At 37.7% G+C, this 18754-nt stretch overlaps 1 protein-coding gene across 4 annotated transcripts in view; it reads left to right on the top strand.

Annotated features, from left to right (window-relative positions):
• Positions 1-18754, top strand: part of UTRN (utrophin) — a 4744936-nt gene that overhangs the window by 4369141 nt on the left and 357041 nt on the right. For all 4 annotated transcript variants that reach the window (XM_044069601.1, XM_044069592.1, XM_044069610.1 and 1 more), the window contains one exon: positions 8318-8454. In XM_044069601.1, the coding sequence (XP_043925536.1) occupies positions 8318-8454 (137 nt within the window). The remainder of the gene's footprint in view (positions 1-8317; positions 8455-18754) is intronic.

Below are 18754 nucleotides of genomic sequence, written 5' to 3'. Positions count from 1 at the left end.
CATCCAAAAACTCCCTCAAATCGCACCTTCTTAGTACCTGGTTATGCCCTTGTATTACATAACCCTATCCATACTACTATTAACTCCCCAAATTCCTCTCTGATCACATGCTGGAGCTCTGATCCCCTGTAGGCTTGGTCATCTGAAAGGGTACTTTTAACTGTAGAATCTTACTGGATATATTTTCTTTTCTTACTAATGTATGACTGACATTGTCTTTTTACACATGTTCTATATCTTCTTTTACCTGGAGTGTTTTTATTAATTTCTTGTTATATTACTATGCTCAGCATACATGATGTAACCTGTTTTGTGTATTATGCTGGATGTACTGTATTTGTATAACTTGATGTTGGAGCTTTTCTCCCCGGGCCTCCGCTGAAAATGGACCTGGTCCAGTCAGAATTTCTCGGTTAACAAATGTAAAATAAATAAATAAATATTTTCAACATATGCATACTAATATATGCTTTCAAGTCCCAACCTTTGCACTTCTGTCAATAACTTATCCAATATCACCTTCTCCATTATTTTTCCACAACATGAAAGTAGATTTAAGAGTCTGTAACAATGGGTTTGTCCTACTTCCCTTTCCCTTAGACAGGTTTAATAACTGCATGTCTCCAATCTTGAGAAATCTCCCCATATTTATATGACCTAGTAAATAATAGATATAATGGTACTGTAAGTTCTTGCTGAAGTATTCTCAGGTCATTATTTCTGATTCCGTCTCCTCCCTGTGCTTTGTTTGGATCCGGTTTGCATAGTTCTTTTTCAATATAATCTAATTTGATTCCAGTATCTGGAGTTACCTGGATGTCACTGGGACAACTTATCACCCTCTTTGTGGAGCCAAACTGCTTTGCATAAGATTTTGTAAATATATCTATAATCTGTTGGATCTGAGAATAAATTTTAGAATCTACACACAATTTATCAATTTTTGTCTTCACTCCTTCCACATCTTATGTAGAAAATAAAAAGGTTTCCTATTATGCTCAATACCTTTATATAAAATTTCTTTCATTTTTTCTTGATCTTGTCTCACATTATTCTTAATTTGTTTGTACAGCTTGTTTATTTCAGTTTTCAAAGTTGTAATTCGGCCTGTCTTCCATTTCTTATATTTGTTTTCTCTCACCTTGTATCTTGTTCTTATGGCAATATATCCCCTTGACGTTGTATGCCTAGATACAGATGCTAAACATTTTTTTGATTTTTTTGCACTCAATTTCACTTTCAACACTTTACACATTCCATTTGCAGTTTTTCCACTGAACGCATCACTACAGTTAGTTTTACATACTGACTGTTTTGCGTCCACATAATCTGCAATTAAACTTCTGTGCATTTGGTTTAGATTTCAGTTTGGCAGAATTATCTAGCAACAAATTAACCTTCATTACCCAATGATCACCGCACATAAATGGTGGTAAAACTGTACTTGAAGTAACAGTAATTTTTTTAAGAATGCAAACGGTGTCTAGTATGTTCCATTCCCTAGTAGTTTTATTTTCCAGAATCTGAAGCAATTGTTGTTTCTGAACATACGTTGTGAATAATTTCCTTACTAATTCTGTTGAATCAATATTATTCTAGTCTGTTTCTGGTAAATTTAAGTCTCCAGCTAATATTATTCTTCCATCCTGTTTCATGCAAGACATTTATAAATTCCTCTAGGTCATCAGCACTTGACTTTGGCAGTCTGTACACTCCAACAATTGTTATATGTTCCATTGTTGTCTTTATTGTCACAGTTATCCAGTCTATAGTATTGGTGTTATCACTGAACATGTAATAATCACAGGTCTCATACCTATATTTAATCCCTATCATAACACCTCCACCTGATTTTTTGTTAGAATGTCTATTACAGTAACAACATTTATACCATGACAGAAGTGGTTTCCAGTCATTGTTCTTTAGCCATGTTTCACAAACAATAACAACATCAATCTTGGGGGAACATAGCAAATTTTCCATTAAAAAAAAACTTTATTATTATTGCTCGTAGCATTAACAGCAATCAGATGTTGCTGTCTGTGAACTAAGATTTCGACCTGGCAAAAATCCTGCCTAGTGTTTGTCAAATATTGCAAAATATCTGCTGCAAAAATTCTCATTCCTGATCTTGACAAATGTGTGCTGTCCTGCCTGAACACGTGTGCCTAAAACTAGGCTTGGTTGCTGTATACATTTCCATTTTTTAAAGTAGGACATTTTTTCCATGTAGGTATTTACCCCCAACATTTTTTTCATTCACGGTGACCTGACCTGACTATCCTTTCTGTGTTTGATTTTGAAAAATACATCCTAATGCCAGTACAAGCTATGCTATCCAAGAGAGCTGTAAATTCCCTAGAAACAGTCACAGAGTCCTTGCGGATGAGATCATGTGTACCAACATGAGTAAAAATAGATATGTACTTCCTTACATTAAAACGTTCCGTGGCTTGTCTCACATCTTCTATTTTTGCTCCTGGCAAGCATAACACTACTCAGTGTTCATTATCTTCTCTGCAAATATAAGTATCCGTTCCACTAATAATTGAATCTCCAATTACAAGAATATCTTTTCTGACCAAATCTGAAGACTCTTTAATTTCTAATACGGTAATGTCTGCTCTGTCAGTTGTTACAAAGGAGTGTTCTTCATCAACATTAGTCTTACTAATCCCGCTGTTTTCGTTGTGTATTAAATTTGCAAGCATACAATTCTCATCCAGCTGACTTTTTGTACATCCACAGCTTGAGCCATGCAGTAAACATCCGTCTTTCCCTTTTTCTTACAGTAATGTTGTTCAATCCTTCCATGTTCAGTTTTGATTTCTTCCTTTTCATCTGCCCCTTGCCTCTTTTTTCCTACCTTCTCATTTGGAAAAATGTTGCCTTTTTCTGTAGAAACAAAGCAGTGTCCTTTTTAGTATGTATTCTCTTTACTTTACCGACATTTATCACTTTCTTTTTCTTCCTTGTTTTTTGTTGTGAATTTCTTCCTTCCTTTCTTTTTTTGTGTCCTAAACACTCTGAATCCTCAGATTGTTGAATACTTGCATCCAGAATTCCACAGTTGTCAGGGGCATCATATTGTTTCATAGAGGTTGAATGATCTTTACAGACAAAGATACACATCCATTTCCCAAGTGTGTTCTGTTTGTTCTTTGACTGACATTTATTTCATCAGTTCAGTCATTAATATATGTAACAGTTCTCTAAGGCGCGCCAATTGCACAAGTGCAATCGTCGTCATTAAGTCTAGATTTCATCCAACTTTTGACAACCGGAACACAGATCACCAGTGTTATCAGGTGTTGCCTTTAAATCCGAATAATATTTATTACACTGTACAAAAATGTTTTAACGAATCATTAATGGAATACTCATTTTAAGGAGTCCATATTCAACTTCAAACAAAAAATAAGTACAGTAAAGTTGTTCTGACCATACAAGTTCTGAAAGTCAGACAAAAACTGTAATTCCTTTACAGCTTCTGCTCACTATTGCTCGCAGTTGAACAACTTTTTAACAATAAAGATCAATAAATTACAAACCAAGATAGGATTGTTCAGATAAGATCTGGATTGCCCTGTCTGAAGTCTGTGAATTTATAGCTGACTAGGACCCTTAAGATGGCTAGAGCCTGCCTAAAACCTATCCTTTTCTAACAACCAGCAGTGAGAATTAAAGGTAAAACAACAAAATGTAAATTAAAGTAAATCTTTCTTGTCTACAATTTATCCCTTCCTTCCCACAAACTGTGAAAAACGTTGGTAAAAAATAAAATATAAATTCAAATAAAACTTCTCTTATGAATCAACTCCACAGTAAATCACAAACCAAGATAAGGATTGTTTAGATAAGCTGAGGAATCAAATAATTGTAAATTTGTTGTAAATAAGAGTTCTTTTTGTATATAAATAAAGTATCCCCGACATTTAATAAAATTATAGTTTTCAGATATTCTAGAACATTATTGCAATCAGTTGCAAAGATATGCACTTCAGAATGAAATATCTTGCAAGATTTAGTATTCTAGGTTCATACGTGATTACTAGACTAACAACCCCAAGGGGCATTTTTAAGCCTACTCATGCTTCCCAAGTGTATCTGATGAGTTTGATAACCCAGGATTATCTTAATGAGTAGGCTCGGGCATGTGGTTGTTTACAGGCTACCTTTGTCTACTGGAGAAATAGGTGTTAGACCAAGGGTAAATTTCCAATTTCCTACCGACTTCTCCAAGTTATGATTGAATTGAGTTAGGGAAGACCACTGATCATAACTCTTAACCTCTTAGCTTTGTTAAGGGGAGGGCTCTGCATAACTCCTTCCCTCAGTTGCCATAGAATGTAGCATTGCAGTGTACTACTAGGAAACTGTCTTAAGGTATCTAATGCAGCACTTGGAAAACATTATGACTAACATATGGTGCCACTCAGTGTTGAGTGGTTGAAACTAGCAGGCCCAGAATTTTCCATTCACTGCCATGGAGTTCCAGAGTTAGAACTCATTTCTGTATACCCACCATGCAGAGTTGTCACTCAACCCTTTTCCCCCACTAAAAAAGGAATATGCCCTAATAGTGGCACAACAGGATATGTTATGTTATACTGACCAAGACCAAAAAGGGCACTCTCTGTATAGTAATAACTGTGCTTCTGGGCCTCATCTGAAAACTGTCATTTCTGCAGAATGTGCCTTGCTTCACTAACAGAGAAAAAATAAAATTAAAAATGTTTTTTTTTCCTAACAGTCATGGATTCTATTCAGTCAGATAATTTACCGTTTTGTATCAGGGATTAAGCCTGGTATTCAAACATGCCAATGTTCTGTTTTCGATATGTCGGGCATAGACCTTGTCTGATGGGAAAGAACAGATGCTAGAGGAAGGCTGCCTATTTCTTTAAGATACTGAGCTCAATGCACATACTTTTGCAGTGTAGGTAGTCATTAGTGGCTTATGGAAGAGTACAGTCTGTGGGATCCTGTGGCATATTGGTCACCCTCAGTAGCTTAGGTGTGTGTGTGTGTGTGTGTGTGTGTGTGTGTGTGTGTGTGTGTGTGTGTTTTATTAAGATGATTTCTATAAAGGTCTACTGCTTTAACTGTTGTAAGAGCTGTCATTAGGATTATATGTTAAGCAGTGGCCCCTGTTATGATTAAGAGGTCATTTGCCACCAAATTCTGAGAGATGGGGACACTCGTAAGCCTTGAATCCCACCATTAACTAACAAAATGTGATGGTTGGCACAGCCTGGGGATTAAATCCCACCAGTATCAACCAAATATGTGAGGAAGAGGTCCCAGCTGGCAACAGAGGAATACTATCTCTAGTCACACTACTGTTACCCAGCAGGTTAAAGTACAAGGAAGAGAGTGCACACAAGTCTAACTCAGTGGTCAGTTTACAGAATGCAACCTGAACCCAAGAGCATAAAACGAGTATGCACTGCTGTCCTGTGTATGAACTTTCAAAATTCACCACATAGATTAAAGTGCACATAGGCCACCTTCAGAGCTGAGTCTTGACGTAGCACCTAAGGCCCCATTGTCATTGTTTTCCATTATCCCTTACCGATGGTAACTGCCTTTTAGACAAGTTATTTCCACACACCTACACACACACAGTTCCAAGGGAAGTCTGGCAGAATTCTCAAATTCCCCACGGCTTTCTTCCTGGCATAATACTACTGCCAGCTTCCTGGATTTGCTAGGGACTTCTGTTTATCTGCTGCTGCTATTAACAAAATCATGTATATCTTCTCTGTGTAGTAGGCCAAAACAGTTTAGGTATTTGGAGGTTGTTAATCAGTGGTAAATGATAACCCTCCTCTCAGATGATAAATAGCATTGATATATAAAATAAAGACCAGCAACCAGATGTTGAAAGTGAATAAACATTACTTAAGCAGTAAGGTAATATGTAAGGTACAGGTTAAGTATGCAAAGGAATGAAAAAGGGCACAGGGAAAATCAAAATGGCATTAAGTTAAACTGGACAGAGTATATACAGAAAAAAAGTGATGTACAGATACTAAACAACCTAATTGTTACTAAAGACTACTGGTTCTGACTAATCTTGAGTTGGAGAAATATTAAAATACGTAGGCAGAGTACAGACCCTTTATAGATGTGTCATCAAGTTCTGCCAAGCAGGACAGAACAGAAAAACAAGCTCCCATTTTAATACCTTTCAGTTACACAGTGGTGCTCTATGGTTTTGTTACATCACCTTCCATAGAAGTAAGCTTTTCCATATTTGTTTTGTTTTGTTGTAACGAAAGTAACTAAAACCATTTTTGCTACTTGTAAAAGACAAGGACCTGATTACACCAGCCTAGGTAGAGTAGAGTAGACAGCCCTAATGCATAGCATGTCAACATGAATTTAACTGTCTGCGTTTTAACATGGACTTTCTTTTCACAATTCTAGTCCGCTGTTCTGTGATTACTTGTTATGACCTGCAGGCATAGAAGATGCAATAGATTATATATGCAAACATTTTAGTCATTTCCCTTTCTTTTATCCCTGTTGTATTTACAAGGGAACAGATTGCAAAGGTACACACATTTTGCAGACCAAATGGGTTACTAGTAGGAAATGAGAAAAAGAGAAAGAAAAAGTGCATAACATTTTAAATAGTTTTCTTTAGACTGCCATCTGCTCAGGCAACACAGCACAGACAGAAACATTTTAGGGAAGCATGACTTAATTTTTAAAACAGCTGTTTCAGCAGCAGATTTAAGCTTCTCTTCAGGTGTGTGTGTGTGTGTGTGTGTGTGTGTGTGTGTGTGTGTGTGTGTGTGTGTGTATCTGTCTATATATATATATATATATATATATGTGTGTGTGTGTGTGTGTGTGTGTTTTGTATGGGTTTGCTTTTCATTCTTATTCAGCTGTAGAAATGCAGCTATTTCTGGAATGGCAGAGGGTTATTTTGAGATATTACCAGTGGGAGCCTCTGGAAACTAAGAATGCTACAGAAGATTGATGACTGCTTTGGCTGTGAGACTTTTAGATTAGTGCATCTGTCCAGGAGAAAGATGTTTGTCTGTAGCACTTTAGATCACAACTTATTACTACTGAAAACAGTTGGAACAGAAGTAGCAACTCACCTTCAGCTTCTGCCAGGTGCTGGATTGAAGAGGGGGCCATATTTTGACCTCACAGCATTTTATTTAATGAAGCTTTTCATACTTTCCTCTTGGCAAGTAGTAGCTGTAGCAGTCTTTGTAGCCAGCTTTAGCCCTTTCACTTATAGAAGTAAAGATTATTGTTTGCTGTAGCTTTTGCAAACACGAGTCAAACGCTATCACTTTTGATTTGAGATAATCAGCTTTTATATATTATGAAGTCTCTTCTTTTGTAAATGTGAACTCTGATGTACCTTAAGTTTTATTTTTCTTGGTTGAAAAGAAGTAATTTTCTAATTGCAGTTTAAATTTCTTTCGTGTTCTTTTCACACAAGCCTTCTGAGCGAGTATTATTTGTACTTTAGCCTCTTTAGTGCCATTTTAGAACTGTATGTTTTAGTTAATGTGCTTTCTGAGCCACACAATTCAGTAAGTAAAGACACATGCAAGTGTGGGAGTCTGAGACACAGAGCTATAAACTCAGTGTCGTGTAGTGTGTCTTAGTATTACCAAAGCATCCATGTCAGTATAAAGTTATTGGATACCTGACATTGCAGCGTGTTACGCACGTAATCGCTTCTGATGCAGTGACATCATTTCACCAGTCATAGTAACTGCAAGAGTTCATTGCATTACATCCAAGAGTGTTGCAGTATTTTCCTGTGACAAAACTTGTTTGCTTGGTTTTGCAGATCCCGTTAACAGGAATAGTGAACTGTGTCCTTCAGGGTGTTGTTTTCCTCCCATAATTGCCCCTGGATTACTGTTTCATGCAGTTCTGTAAAGCAGTGTCTGTAGTTTTAAAAACATTTATTCTGTTAATGCATAGTCAGGATGTGAAAATGCATAGTTTTCTCAAGAAATGTCTAACTAGGTAGTCAGTGAATATGCTAGCTTGTATTTTAGATAATGTTGTTATGGAATTTTTAAAACGCAGAATTGACCTTTGCCTGAAAAATAGATTTTTGGGGCTTATTTTAGTTGTGTTCCTTTTCTAAGAAAAGACTAGTCTAAACTATCTAGAAGATGGTGTATAAATAATCTAGCTTTCAGTCAGGTAAGTACTGTTGTATGAGGCTATAAACATACTTCACTGAAAGGTATGCATACTTCAGTGGTTCATACGTTTAAAACATCAGATTTGCACTACAAAATGACACTGTTTTGTTGGTCATTTTTAGACCACCTCAGGGGAAGATGTAAGAGATTTCACCAAAGTGCTGAAAAACAAGTTTCGGTCAAAGAAGTATTTTGCGAAACATCCACGACTTGGCTACCTTCCTGTTCAAACTGTGCTTGAAGGTGACAATCTAGAGACGTAAGTATGAAGACTGAATTCTTCAATGCTCACTGCTGTGTATGTGTATCACTGATGTAGTCACTTCTTCAGGTTCCAGATAATGTTCATTAATCCCCTTTTTTGCCCTTTTACATAGGGTCAGAGTGTCACATCAACATCAGTCAGTGACCAAATCACTTGCAGCCAATATTAACTTAATTTGCTGTATTTTAATTTGAGTTTAACAGTCTCTGTATCATGTGTAAGCTGTGCATATATTTAAACCGTGTATGACCAGCAGTGTTGGAAGTGTTCACTCTCTCTTGCTTTGAAAGCAAAGCCTACACTGAAATGGTAAGTCAGTGATATTTGTACTACTGTGGTGCTGTCATATCTTCAATGTGAAGGGGCATGTTCTTTCAGGGAAAAAATCTTCAGCTTTTTATTTTTTTTAAACCGTCATTCTGTAAAAGAATCATGCTAACCCAGTGGGTTTTCTCTAACAGATGTAGTCAGTGAATTGATTTAGCAAGGGAGACTTAATTTAAGCTGCAAGCAATGTACTGGGTTTTCACAGAGATTAACCATTAAGCCAAACAGAAGCTTTAATTAAACATTCATCATCTGCAATCAGTAAGCTAAGTACTGCTTTACTGGAGAAGGTGGGAACTAATTTCTTCCTAGCTGTATGACTTTGTAGAACAGATGTAATGTTGTGCTAGTTAAGACTTCCTTCATAATCCCTGCTTGTTAATCTGTTAAAAGGATAGTAATGTTATATTTTCAACAGTTAGTATTTGTCTCCTTTCTGACATTTTCTAGGAGCTGTGCTTTGTGGTTATAAGTTTTTTTTTTTTTTTTGCTGTCACTGCTTGCCTTTTTGTATTCCAGTTTGGAAGGTAGACTGCTGGGCCTGGTGCACTTAACATAGAAGAAAATGTGGGGGGTGACTAACAAGCACATTCTGAAATGGTGGAAACCTGTTATCTTCAGTTTTGTCTTTTTTAAAATCAACAAGCTTCACTCTAAATCTTTGAATAACAGTCATAAATTATTTCACTTGCCCATTTTTCTTGTACTAGAATGAAATGTGTGCCTTTACCACTTTGTTTCCATGACAGGGTGAGTTTTTTTTTTAGGTCGTCACTAAATCTTCCATCTTTCAAATTAGGTTATGATTTCTTATTAGAACATGAATATTTTTGTCTTTTGAAGAGGTTGACCTCCTGTATCCCTACGTATGTGAATGTAAATATAACTTGTCATTTTAGAATATGCCTGTAAAATGCTACTCAGTACACCAGAGGGGAGATCATGTTTGTTTGTGTAGATGTAGCATTGCATCTCCTTTCATCTGCATGTGGTCTTTGTTTCTCTGCTTCCTTCTTTCCTGATTATACTAATGATACTAGTTCATCTTTTTTTCTAACCCATAATCAGAGTATTAACCAGTGTCCTAGGAGCTTAGCTTTAGGATCAGGTAGGTCCAGGAACTTCTGTTAGCTGCTGTAATAGTGCTTGCCTGTAAATAAGATGAAACAAAAACGGCAAGGCCATGTACTGTTATGTGTGTGTTATGTAAGCAGGAAAATGTTAGTTTATATCAGGAGCGTATTTGTAATATTGGCATCTCTGCTTTATAGGCAGAGTAGTAGAACGTTGGGATGTTCTTCTTTCTTTCAGCTTTTCCTGGTTAGGGGTCGCCACAGCGGAACTCTGGTCTGCCAATGATTGGCAGTAGATTGTTTTACAGGTGCTGAGGTGCCAGCTCAACGCCCAACCTTCAGCGAAGGCATGCCTATTCTACGCATGTCTTTCGAACACCACTCGACCGCAGGGAGGACATGCAGACTCCACACAGAAGGTGCTCCAACCGAGAATCGAACGGGAGAACCTCTTGCTGTGAGGCAACAATGCTACTGCTGCAGCACTGTGGCTTAGTAGAACGCTGGGATGTGAGAGATGGAAATCACCTTGACTGGAAGGGTAATTCGTGTTTGTCCCTGACTGTGAATTTTCTCAGTTTTAGCTACTGTGTATCTTGGCATGAGGAACTGTTAAATCCATTAACTCATTCACTCCAATGTAGCTCAGGGAGTTCACACTGTAACTTCCAATGGTTGGAGCCTAAGCCTTTTAACACAATAAAATTGTCCTCAAATTTCAAACAAATGTTCATATCTCTAGAACCATAGGGGTTATGAAAGAAGTGCAAGTGCCAAAGTCTTCACACAAACTATTTTTATAGTGGTAGTATTGTTTAGGTTCTAGGTTTTAAACTGAATTTTATAAGTCACAGTAGACACAGTAACTATTGCATTTGTAATATTTTGTAAACAACTTACAATATCGCAGCAATTATTGAGGTTACACATATACTGTTAGCAACATTTTATTCAACTAGCTTAGGGCTTTCATATGAGGCTAAGAAGTACTGTCTGTGTTACTTGGTTGTTGAGATATTTAGATAACTGTGAAACTTATATCTATATAAACTAATATCATAAAGCAACAGTTAATATCTATTTACCTGCACTAGACAGAGGTTGAATATTAATGCAGTTGAGTTTCATTGTGTAAGCTTTAAGATGAAATCTTTTAAAACCTTGTACATAGCATGGTTTTGGAATTATTGATGCAAATATGAGCATAGCAGTATTTGATGCCTAGAGGCGTCAGTATGAGTTAACTGCAGATGCACCTGGAGGCATCACTCTGATGTAATGAGAGGGATTATACGGTATATGGATGGAGTCAGACATTAGTAACTCTTTATGAAAATCTGGGTTGACAGAGCACATAGTAGTGATAGACAGCATGTATGGCAAGTCAGTTAATAAAAAAAAAAAAACATGGTTGTATTGGGGGAAGGAGCATCTAGTAGAAGGGATGGAGACAAGGGTTTAGCAGCATTGAGGGAAATACTCTGTCTTACGTGAAGTTTACTTTTCTTGGATATTAATTTAGTCTTTTTTCCCTCTAAGAAAAGTACCAAAAAACTCTGCCTGATCATCATTACCAATTTTACCTCGATTCTTCTGCAATATTAAGTGTTCTCATAGTAATCCTATGGACTGTTTTATGCTGTAGAGGTCATTCAACTATGTGGTCATTACTTATGTGTGTATTTGTATAATACACACTTAGACATACAAATAAACACACAATAGCAAATAAACTGTAAATGTCAGATTATCATTACATGTGTTGATAAATTAGGAGCTGTAACCATCATCCTTTGTTAGACTACTATGACAACAACAGGAAATACCTGTGTACATGCATATACTTATGTGCGTATACACATACACACACACACACGCACACACACACGCAGATATGTTTATCACCCATTAAAATACTTTTCCACCTTTATTGTTTACTTGTCAGCATTTTGTAGATTATAGACTTTTTTTTTCAGACTAAGTTAATTCTACAGTTCCCATTTGCATAGCAGTAATGCTGACACTGATAAATATTTTATGCCTAGTATGGGTGATTGGAAAATAAAAATATTACCATGCGGTAAAACTTAAGTGACTTCTTTTTACAGTGTTTCCAGCACTGGTATGTGATGCATCATTAGTTAGACACATTACTTGAATTGCTTTCATTACAAAGGTAGATGGTTTTGCTGCATTTTGATCTGCCCTGATAAACTTGACAGGCTCAGTGCCTCTTTTTAAGTCCCTGACTGAAGTATTCTTTCCAGAAATGGTGCAAATAACAATCGCCTCCCTCCCTTCTAGCCATCTGTCATCCTTGTTAAAAGGATATTTTTGCATTCATATTTTCAAGGTCCCAGCAGTCTGCTTAACAATGAATAAAAGGGAATTTAGTGTTTCATGTAAGTGTTACACTTGATTGACTTTAGTCTGCACTCAGAGCTGTAACAGTCATGTGATCATGTCTTATGTTATGAGACAGGAGTGTGCTGTTTTGAATAAAAAGCATATTTTTTCTCAAGATTTACACCACAGATGAAAGATCCCCATAGTTATTGTCTCTGGAAGCCATGTTGCTGTTGCTCCGCCATTAAAGGAGTTTTAACTGTGACTTCACACTGTCATTCAGACTGTAATAGTCTGCATCATTTTACAATTGACTTCTTTTGGGACTGCTGTATTAGCAAAATAAAATGTTTAATTACTTAGTCTATGTATGACAGTTCTACATGGAGAGGCAGGAGGAGGTGAATATTTCAGCGTGTCTGACAGCAATGACTATCATTATGTCAAACACCATTGGTAAAATCAAGATAAAGGACTTTTTAAAAGAAAACAGCACTTTGCTTTCATATCACTACAGAATGAAGACAAGATTATTGGGGTTGGGTCTCAAAAACAAAAAAGAATCCTACCTCTTTGGCAATATCTATCACCAGAGCTCATGGTGAAAACAAAAATGTATCCTACCTCTTTGGCAATATCTGTCACCAGAGCTCATGGTGAGTCACTGCTCTGCATGAAATGGTGGTGTTTAATGTCTTGTTTGTCTGTGTCTCTATGGCCTTCACTGTGTTCACCCCTCACAGCAGCAGAACTAGCTACCTCTCCCATACTGAATGTAGAGCTTTGCACCTCATACTTTTTTTCCTGCAGCTGGCCGCAGGTTGGTTTTGGGATATAAAGTTGCATTGTCACATCTGCCTTAGACATTTGCTATCACTTTGACTTGTGCTGTTTCTACTGTGGCATGGTAATTGCAGGAACTATAACCTGTACTTGATTTTGCCAGAATTGAAGTGCTCTATTGGAACAGTAAAGTGGGCTATGGTCTCTGCATGTATTGCAGACCAATACCTGTATTCAAAGCCTTCAGAGAGCTGTTGACTGAGGTCAAGAGTTGCAAATCCATTATCTATGTGGATGTACTAGTCATATCCTTCGTTATAAAACTGGGGTAAGAGTGGCTGTGTAGGGCTTGTCTGTAAGAATTCTGCCTACGTTGTGAGTCTTACTCCTCCTTTCTTCCCACAGTGCTCAGAGTATAGGTATTCTGTCATTAGTAGGTTTCATTACACTTGATATCCTGAAAAAGAATGAGTACATAGAGTCTGCTGCTTCTCCTAAGTTCATGGATCCCATCTGTTCTAGGTCACTAAAAGCAAATGCCCTGTACCCTCATTGTTAGTTACGATCCTAAAAACAGGGATTTTTGACTTTGATATTGTATCCAAGAAAGCACTGTGAAACGGACTCTTTTTTTCCTTTGCCATCTTTGGGTTATACTGTAGATTTTAGTTAGCCCGCAGCTGCACCCCACCACCACCCTCCAAGGGGGGTTGGGGCTTGGGCTAGCAACCTGAGCCAATAAAACCTATAACTGCTACAAAAACAATGAGCGCTGAAAATTGCTCGTTGCCCGAAGTATCACATGTTGAATAAATGGGAAAGAGAGTCCCACACCTTCTGATTATATATACCAAGTCCAAGATTCCACTACAGTGGGGAATGGGGAAATTTCCCAAACCCCACTGTGCTACAGTCACTGTCAAAAAAAGCCAGTACAGATGATTTGTGATCAGAGGTAACAGCTTTTCCCATTCAACGTAATAAAACATCAAACGAACGTTAGACTCCCATACTTATAGACAAACACATAACGTGTGTGTGTGTGTATATATATATATATAATGCGTCTGTGTGTGTGTGTGTATGTATATATATATATATATATATATATATATATATATGTATATGTATATATATATGTATATATATATATATATATATGTATATATATATATATATCTATATATACATACACACATATATGGGTCTAACTGATAACACTGACACGTGAAAACACCGACAACGAAATCACCGACACCACAAAACCGAATGTTCAAAAACATGAAACTTCACATGACCGACAAACCACAATCCCAGCAATCAACAAACAAAACAAATCCCCTGTCCAAAAAGCACACACACAACACAAGCACACCAAAAACCTACACTAAACCTTACATACACCACTATCTATGCACTAACCTTAACCCTAACCCTAAGGTCCGCCACTATCGCACACTCACCTGACCCACGCCCTAACCCTAACTCACTTAATCCGCCCCTAATCCCACACTTACCTTAACATGTCGGTGTTCTCAGCGCCGGGATTTTCAACTGTCGATCATCCGGTGTCTTGTGTTCTCGTTGTCGGCATATTGCAGTTTCGGCGTCATCAGGTAGACCTATGTGTGTGTGTGTGTATATATATATATATATATATATATATATATACACACACACACACACACACACGTACATATGTATAGCTGTATGTATATGTGTGTCTTATCTCTATAATCAGTCTCCACAGTACTCAACTTATCTTTAGTCAACTGGCTCCAGTGATGCACAAACTTGAAATGAAATGTCTCTGTGCTGTCGTTCTTTCTAGACATGGGAGTTTCTAGAAATATAAGTGTTTCGAGCTCTTCCATATGGGATTTGACTGTCTGTAGAGGATAGTAACATCACTTTTTCTGTTGCTTAAACGTCTTCCTGTATATCGCAGCGTCCCCGCTCCTCTGAACTGTTTCTGACATTACTTTCCTTCCTTAAACTTCTTAGAGTGAACGAGGTTCCTTTCAGTTTTTGCTTGGATTGTTTTTTCCTCATAAATAGTACGTGTGCTAATTTTTACAAAATTTTGTACCATTTGGTCCTGCACAAATCTTGCAGTATTGCTTTTTGTGTAGTTAGAAAGGGCAGGACTTGGTGTGGGACCCAGTGTTTTTAATTTGATTTCTAGCCTTTTTTTGTACAGTAATGTTGTGTTTCTTAGATTGCTAAAATCCACTTTGTGTGTACAATTCGTTCTTGTAGTATTTTGTTCATTTGGATTAGATTCCTGGGTACCTCTAGGTCATGCCCAAATCATTAACTTTAAACTGAAGCTCCTGATTTCTTTACTTGATTTTTTTTTTCTTTTTTTTTTTTTTTTCTGGCATCCTGCTCTTCTGCGTGAGTTGCGATTCTCTGTTAGGTCCAGTCATTTGCTTTTCCTCTCCAGGAAGTGCATTGGAAAATGAAGACAAGAACCAGGGGTTGTGGCTGTCATCTACCAGGGATCAAGAGGTATTTTCTTATTGGATACTGTGGTGGTCTGTCCTGTGTGCCATCAAAATGGGACACAACTGATGTATGAATGCTGCCACACTTTTGCAGCACTCGGACCGCCGCATATTCTTTGCTTAGCAGAGCGGAGAGCACATCTCCGGTCAATGCTGTACATGGTTTTCTACTTGCTGTCTCCAAGGTTATCACAGAACAGCAGACTGAGCCATCTTGTTGAGTCTCGGATTGGTGAATCACTATCAGCCACTGACTACTTCTGCTCTCCACCATATAGCTTGCATTGTTCATGCCAGTTAAGACTTCATTACCCTATACCATGGAGCCAACTGTTTTTTTTTTTTTTTTTTTAACCTGATTTTTGATTTAAACTTTTTGATGATACTGTGATTTCAGGAGGTTACACCATTCATCTGCTGGAACTGTTGGTACTCTGTTTTCTCTTGCAAAACATTTCTTCATGTGTATAACCGTTTTTTTTTTTTTTTTATATATATATATATATATATACAGGAGCCCATTTAGCCAGTACCCCACTATATTGTGTGTTTTCATGCTAGGCAATAGTCTAGGTGTGTATCTTTTGAACGTTCATGTAGAAGTGTTATAGACTACCTTGAAGACCTTCAGAAGACAAGTGCAGTGGTTAAGAATATAAACATAGAATAGAATTGACATTGTAATTCCATTCTGAAAGGCTGGAAGTAGTAAGAGAAGCCGCATTGATTTATGGTGTGAGGTCAGACATTTATAATCTGTTATGTGTCCTTGAGTGCTGAGAACTGTTTGTCACTGTCCTCATTCAGTAACTGTTTGCCAGAGAGAAAGCAAAGGGAGTCATCCTTTGTGCTACTGCTAAAGCTGACAGTTGTTACTGTTTCTGGAGGCCTTATACCTGCTTGTTTCGGCATTGCATCATTTATAGACTTTATTCCCTCACATTTACAAATGAGGATGATTCCAAGACTAAGGGCCGGATATTTGCTTCATGATTCTTTGTTCTTTGCACCAGCATTTATCATGTTCTTCATCAGTAGCCTCAGGGATGTTCCATGAGGAGTTGACCAAATCACTTTTTCAGTTGCCTTACAAGCTGACAGTTCAGACCAAGCCCATAACTGAGATTCATCCTACAGACCTGGAGGAGGATACATGCAGCAGGCTCTTCTTAATACTTGCCATCATGTTCCTTTAGTCCTTTATTCGAGTGCTGCCCACATTATTCTATGAGAGTAGGACTTTGAGAAAAGACTAAAGGCACCGTGGAAGGGCTACCACATAGAAGACTTCTTCCATCTTATTCCTCTGTTCTTTAGCTATTCATTGCTCAGACTGCACAGAGCTGGACCAAGTCTCTTGACAACACAAGGGCTTAAACTTCTAGGAGCTTTTCTGTCGTGATTTTAAGAGATTTCAAGACACAATCATTGAAGAGCACACAGTCCATATATTCAGTATTTGGAGCTACCAGTCCCCTTCCTAAGGTTCTAACTCTTCTTGCATGAGTGATTAAATCAGCACTGAAGACAACTGTGGAATCCCTGACAAATGCTATGCTTTTGATACTGAATGGGCCAGAAATACTCGCTCCCCTCCCTGTGGGCATAATTCTCAGTCAGAGTCACGGACGTACAGAGGCAACGAATGACACCCTAATAGTTAAATTAATTACCGCTGATTGTGAATCTAAGTTAATTTATAATTGGAGTTGAAAGTTTGTTTATCTTTTCTTAAGAGTTCCACAGTCTACTGCATGGTAATAGCCACACAGCACAGTTATGTGAATATTGGGGCAAGCACTAAAACAACAGCTGTATTAGTGGATGCCCTTCTGGAAGCCAGGATGATGATGTAGATGCTTCTGTAGAATTCTAGAAAGTATTTTGAGACTTACAGCCTCTCCTTTACTGTGGGATTTGTAACACATTACCAATGCCTAGGTAAGAGCAACTGGATTTGGGATTATGGCATATTGGCATTCTTGTCTCATGATTTTAAGACTGTGTGCATTATTACAGCAGAGAATTCTCTTTTGTCTTTTCTCTTGTCCTAGGTGAGGTCCCTTTGCTATACCAAAACCCATCCTCTTAGCTTGGGACACAGAGGGCTTAAAAATAGCAGAAGCAGCCTTGCAGTGACCAGCAGAAGCAGGGCAGGGTTTGTAAACTCATTCCTCACAGGAAGAAGCCCTACAGTGGTTGCTGGTAATAGAAGCAGGGCTAAGTTTATGTATTCCTCCTTTGTAGGAAGCAGCCTTGGAAGTGGTTGTTTCCCACAGACGTAGGGCAAGGTTTGCTGACTTTTTCCTGATAAGAAGCAGCCCTGCTTTGGATGTTTCAACAGAGGTAGTGCAGGGTTTGTAAACTCCTTCCCCAGCTTAGCCAATTCCATAGCTGGACAGATGTTACTTAACAGCAATGCTTCTAATTAAAGTGCTGCCGTGCAGGTCCTTGTTATATGTATTTAACCTTTCCTAGTTTTTATTTATTTCATTTTCCATACTCACTGCACACACTTTAAAATAACATCCATTCATATCTCTCTCCTTCCAGGAGAAACACACTAATTAAGAAACACAACACCTGTTCTTTAAAATGAGTTAGCTAAACATCAAAAAGTAAAAATGTACAGTTATCCTCCATAAGGATTATGACACTGTCAGTTCTCCAAACAGAACTGTATCTGTACTACTGAGGGAAATTGGCGTAGTAGTATTCATTTAATCGGTATCTGTTTCTTTTACCTCCCCGTCTCTGAGGAAATCAGTCCTAAAAAATGGTGCCACTTGGGCATCCTAGAATTTGGTTTTCAGAAAGTTCTGTTCTGTTGGCATTAATATTGTGGCAGTCATTTAACAGTATATGAGGTGCAGCTTCATAACCAAAGTCCATTTAATGCCCCTGTTCACTTATCACTGTCTTACAACATCTTGTTTGGTCATTCTCCAGAGGGCACACAACTTCCCACTGTCTCCCCCCCAACACTCGCACACTCACTGTGAACACGACTCCCTTATTTTACCTGCTGTCAGAGATTAGATTTAGAACAGTAATTGTATTAGGAATAACACACAAATAAAATGTTTCACCAGCAATAAGTCATTAGGGCTTCTGTTTTCCTATGACTCTATAAACCAAACTCTTTTCTTTAATCCATTTTATCCTTTAGTGTTAGACCTGTAACATTTCTAACCGTAAATCAACAAGTGCAGCAAGCATCATAAGTTACAATCAGTATTGTTAGTGCCTGGCATTTAA

This window comes from Protopterus annectens, chromosome 1.part0, assembly GCF_019279795.1.
Source record: "Protopterus annectens isolate FY-2018-M chromosome 1.part0, PAN1.0, whole genome shotgun sequence".
Taxonomy (NCBI): Eukaryota; Metazoa; Chordata; order Ceratodontiformes; family Protopteridae; genus Protopterus; species Protopterus annectens.
Note: the sequence above shows the minus strand (reverse complement) of the source record. Positions and strands in the feature narration are given on the sequence as shown.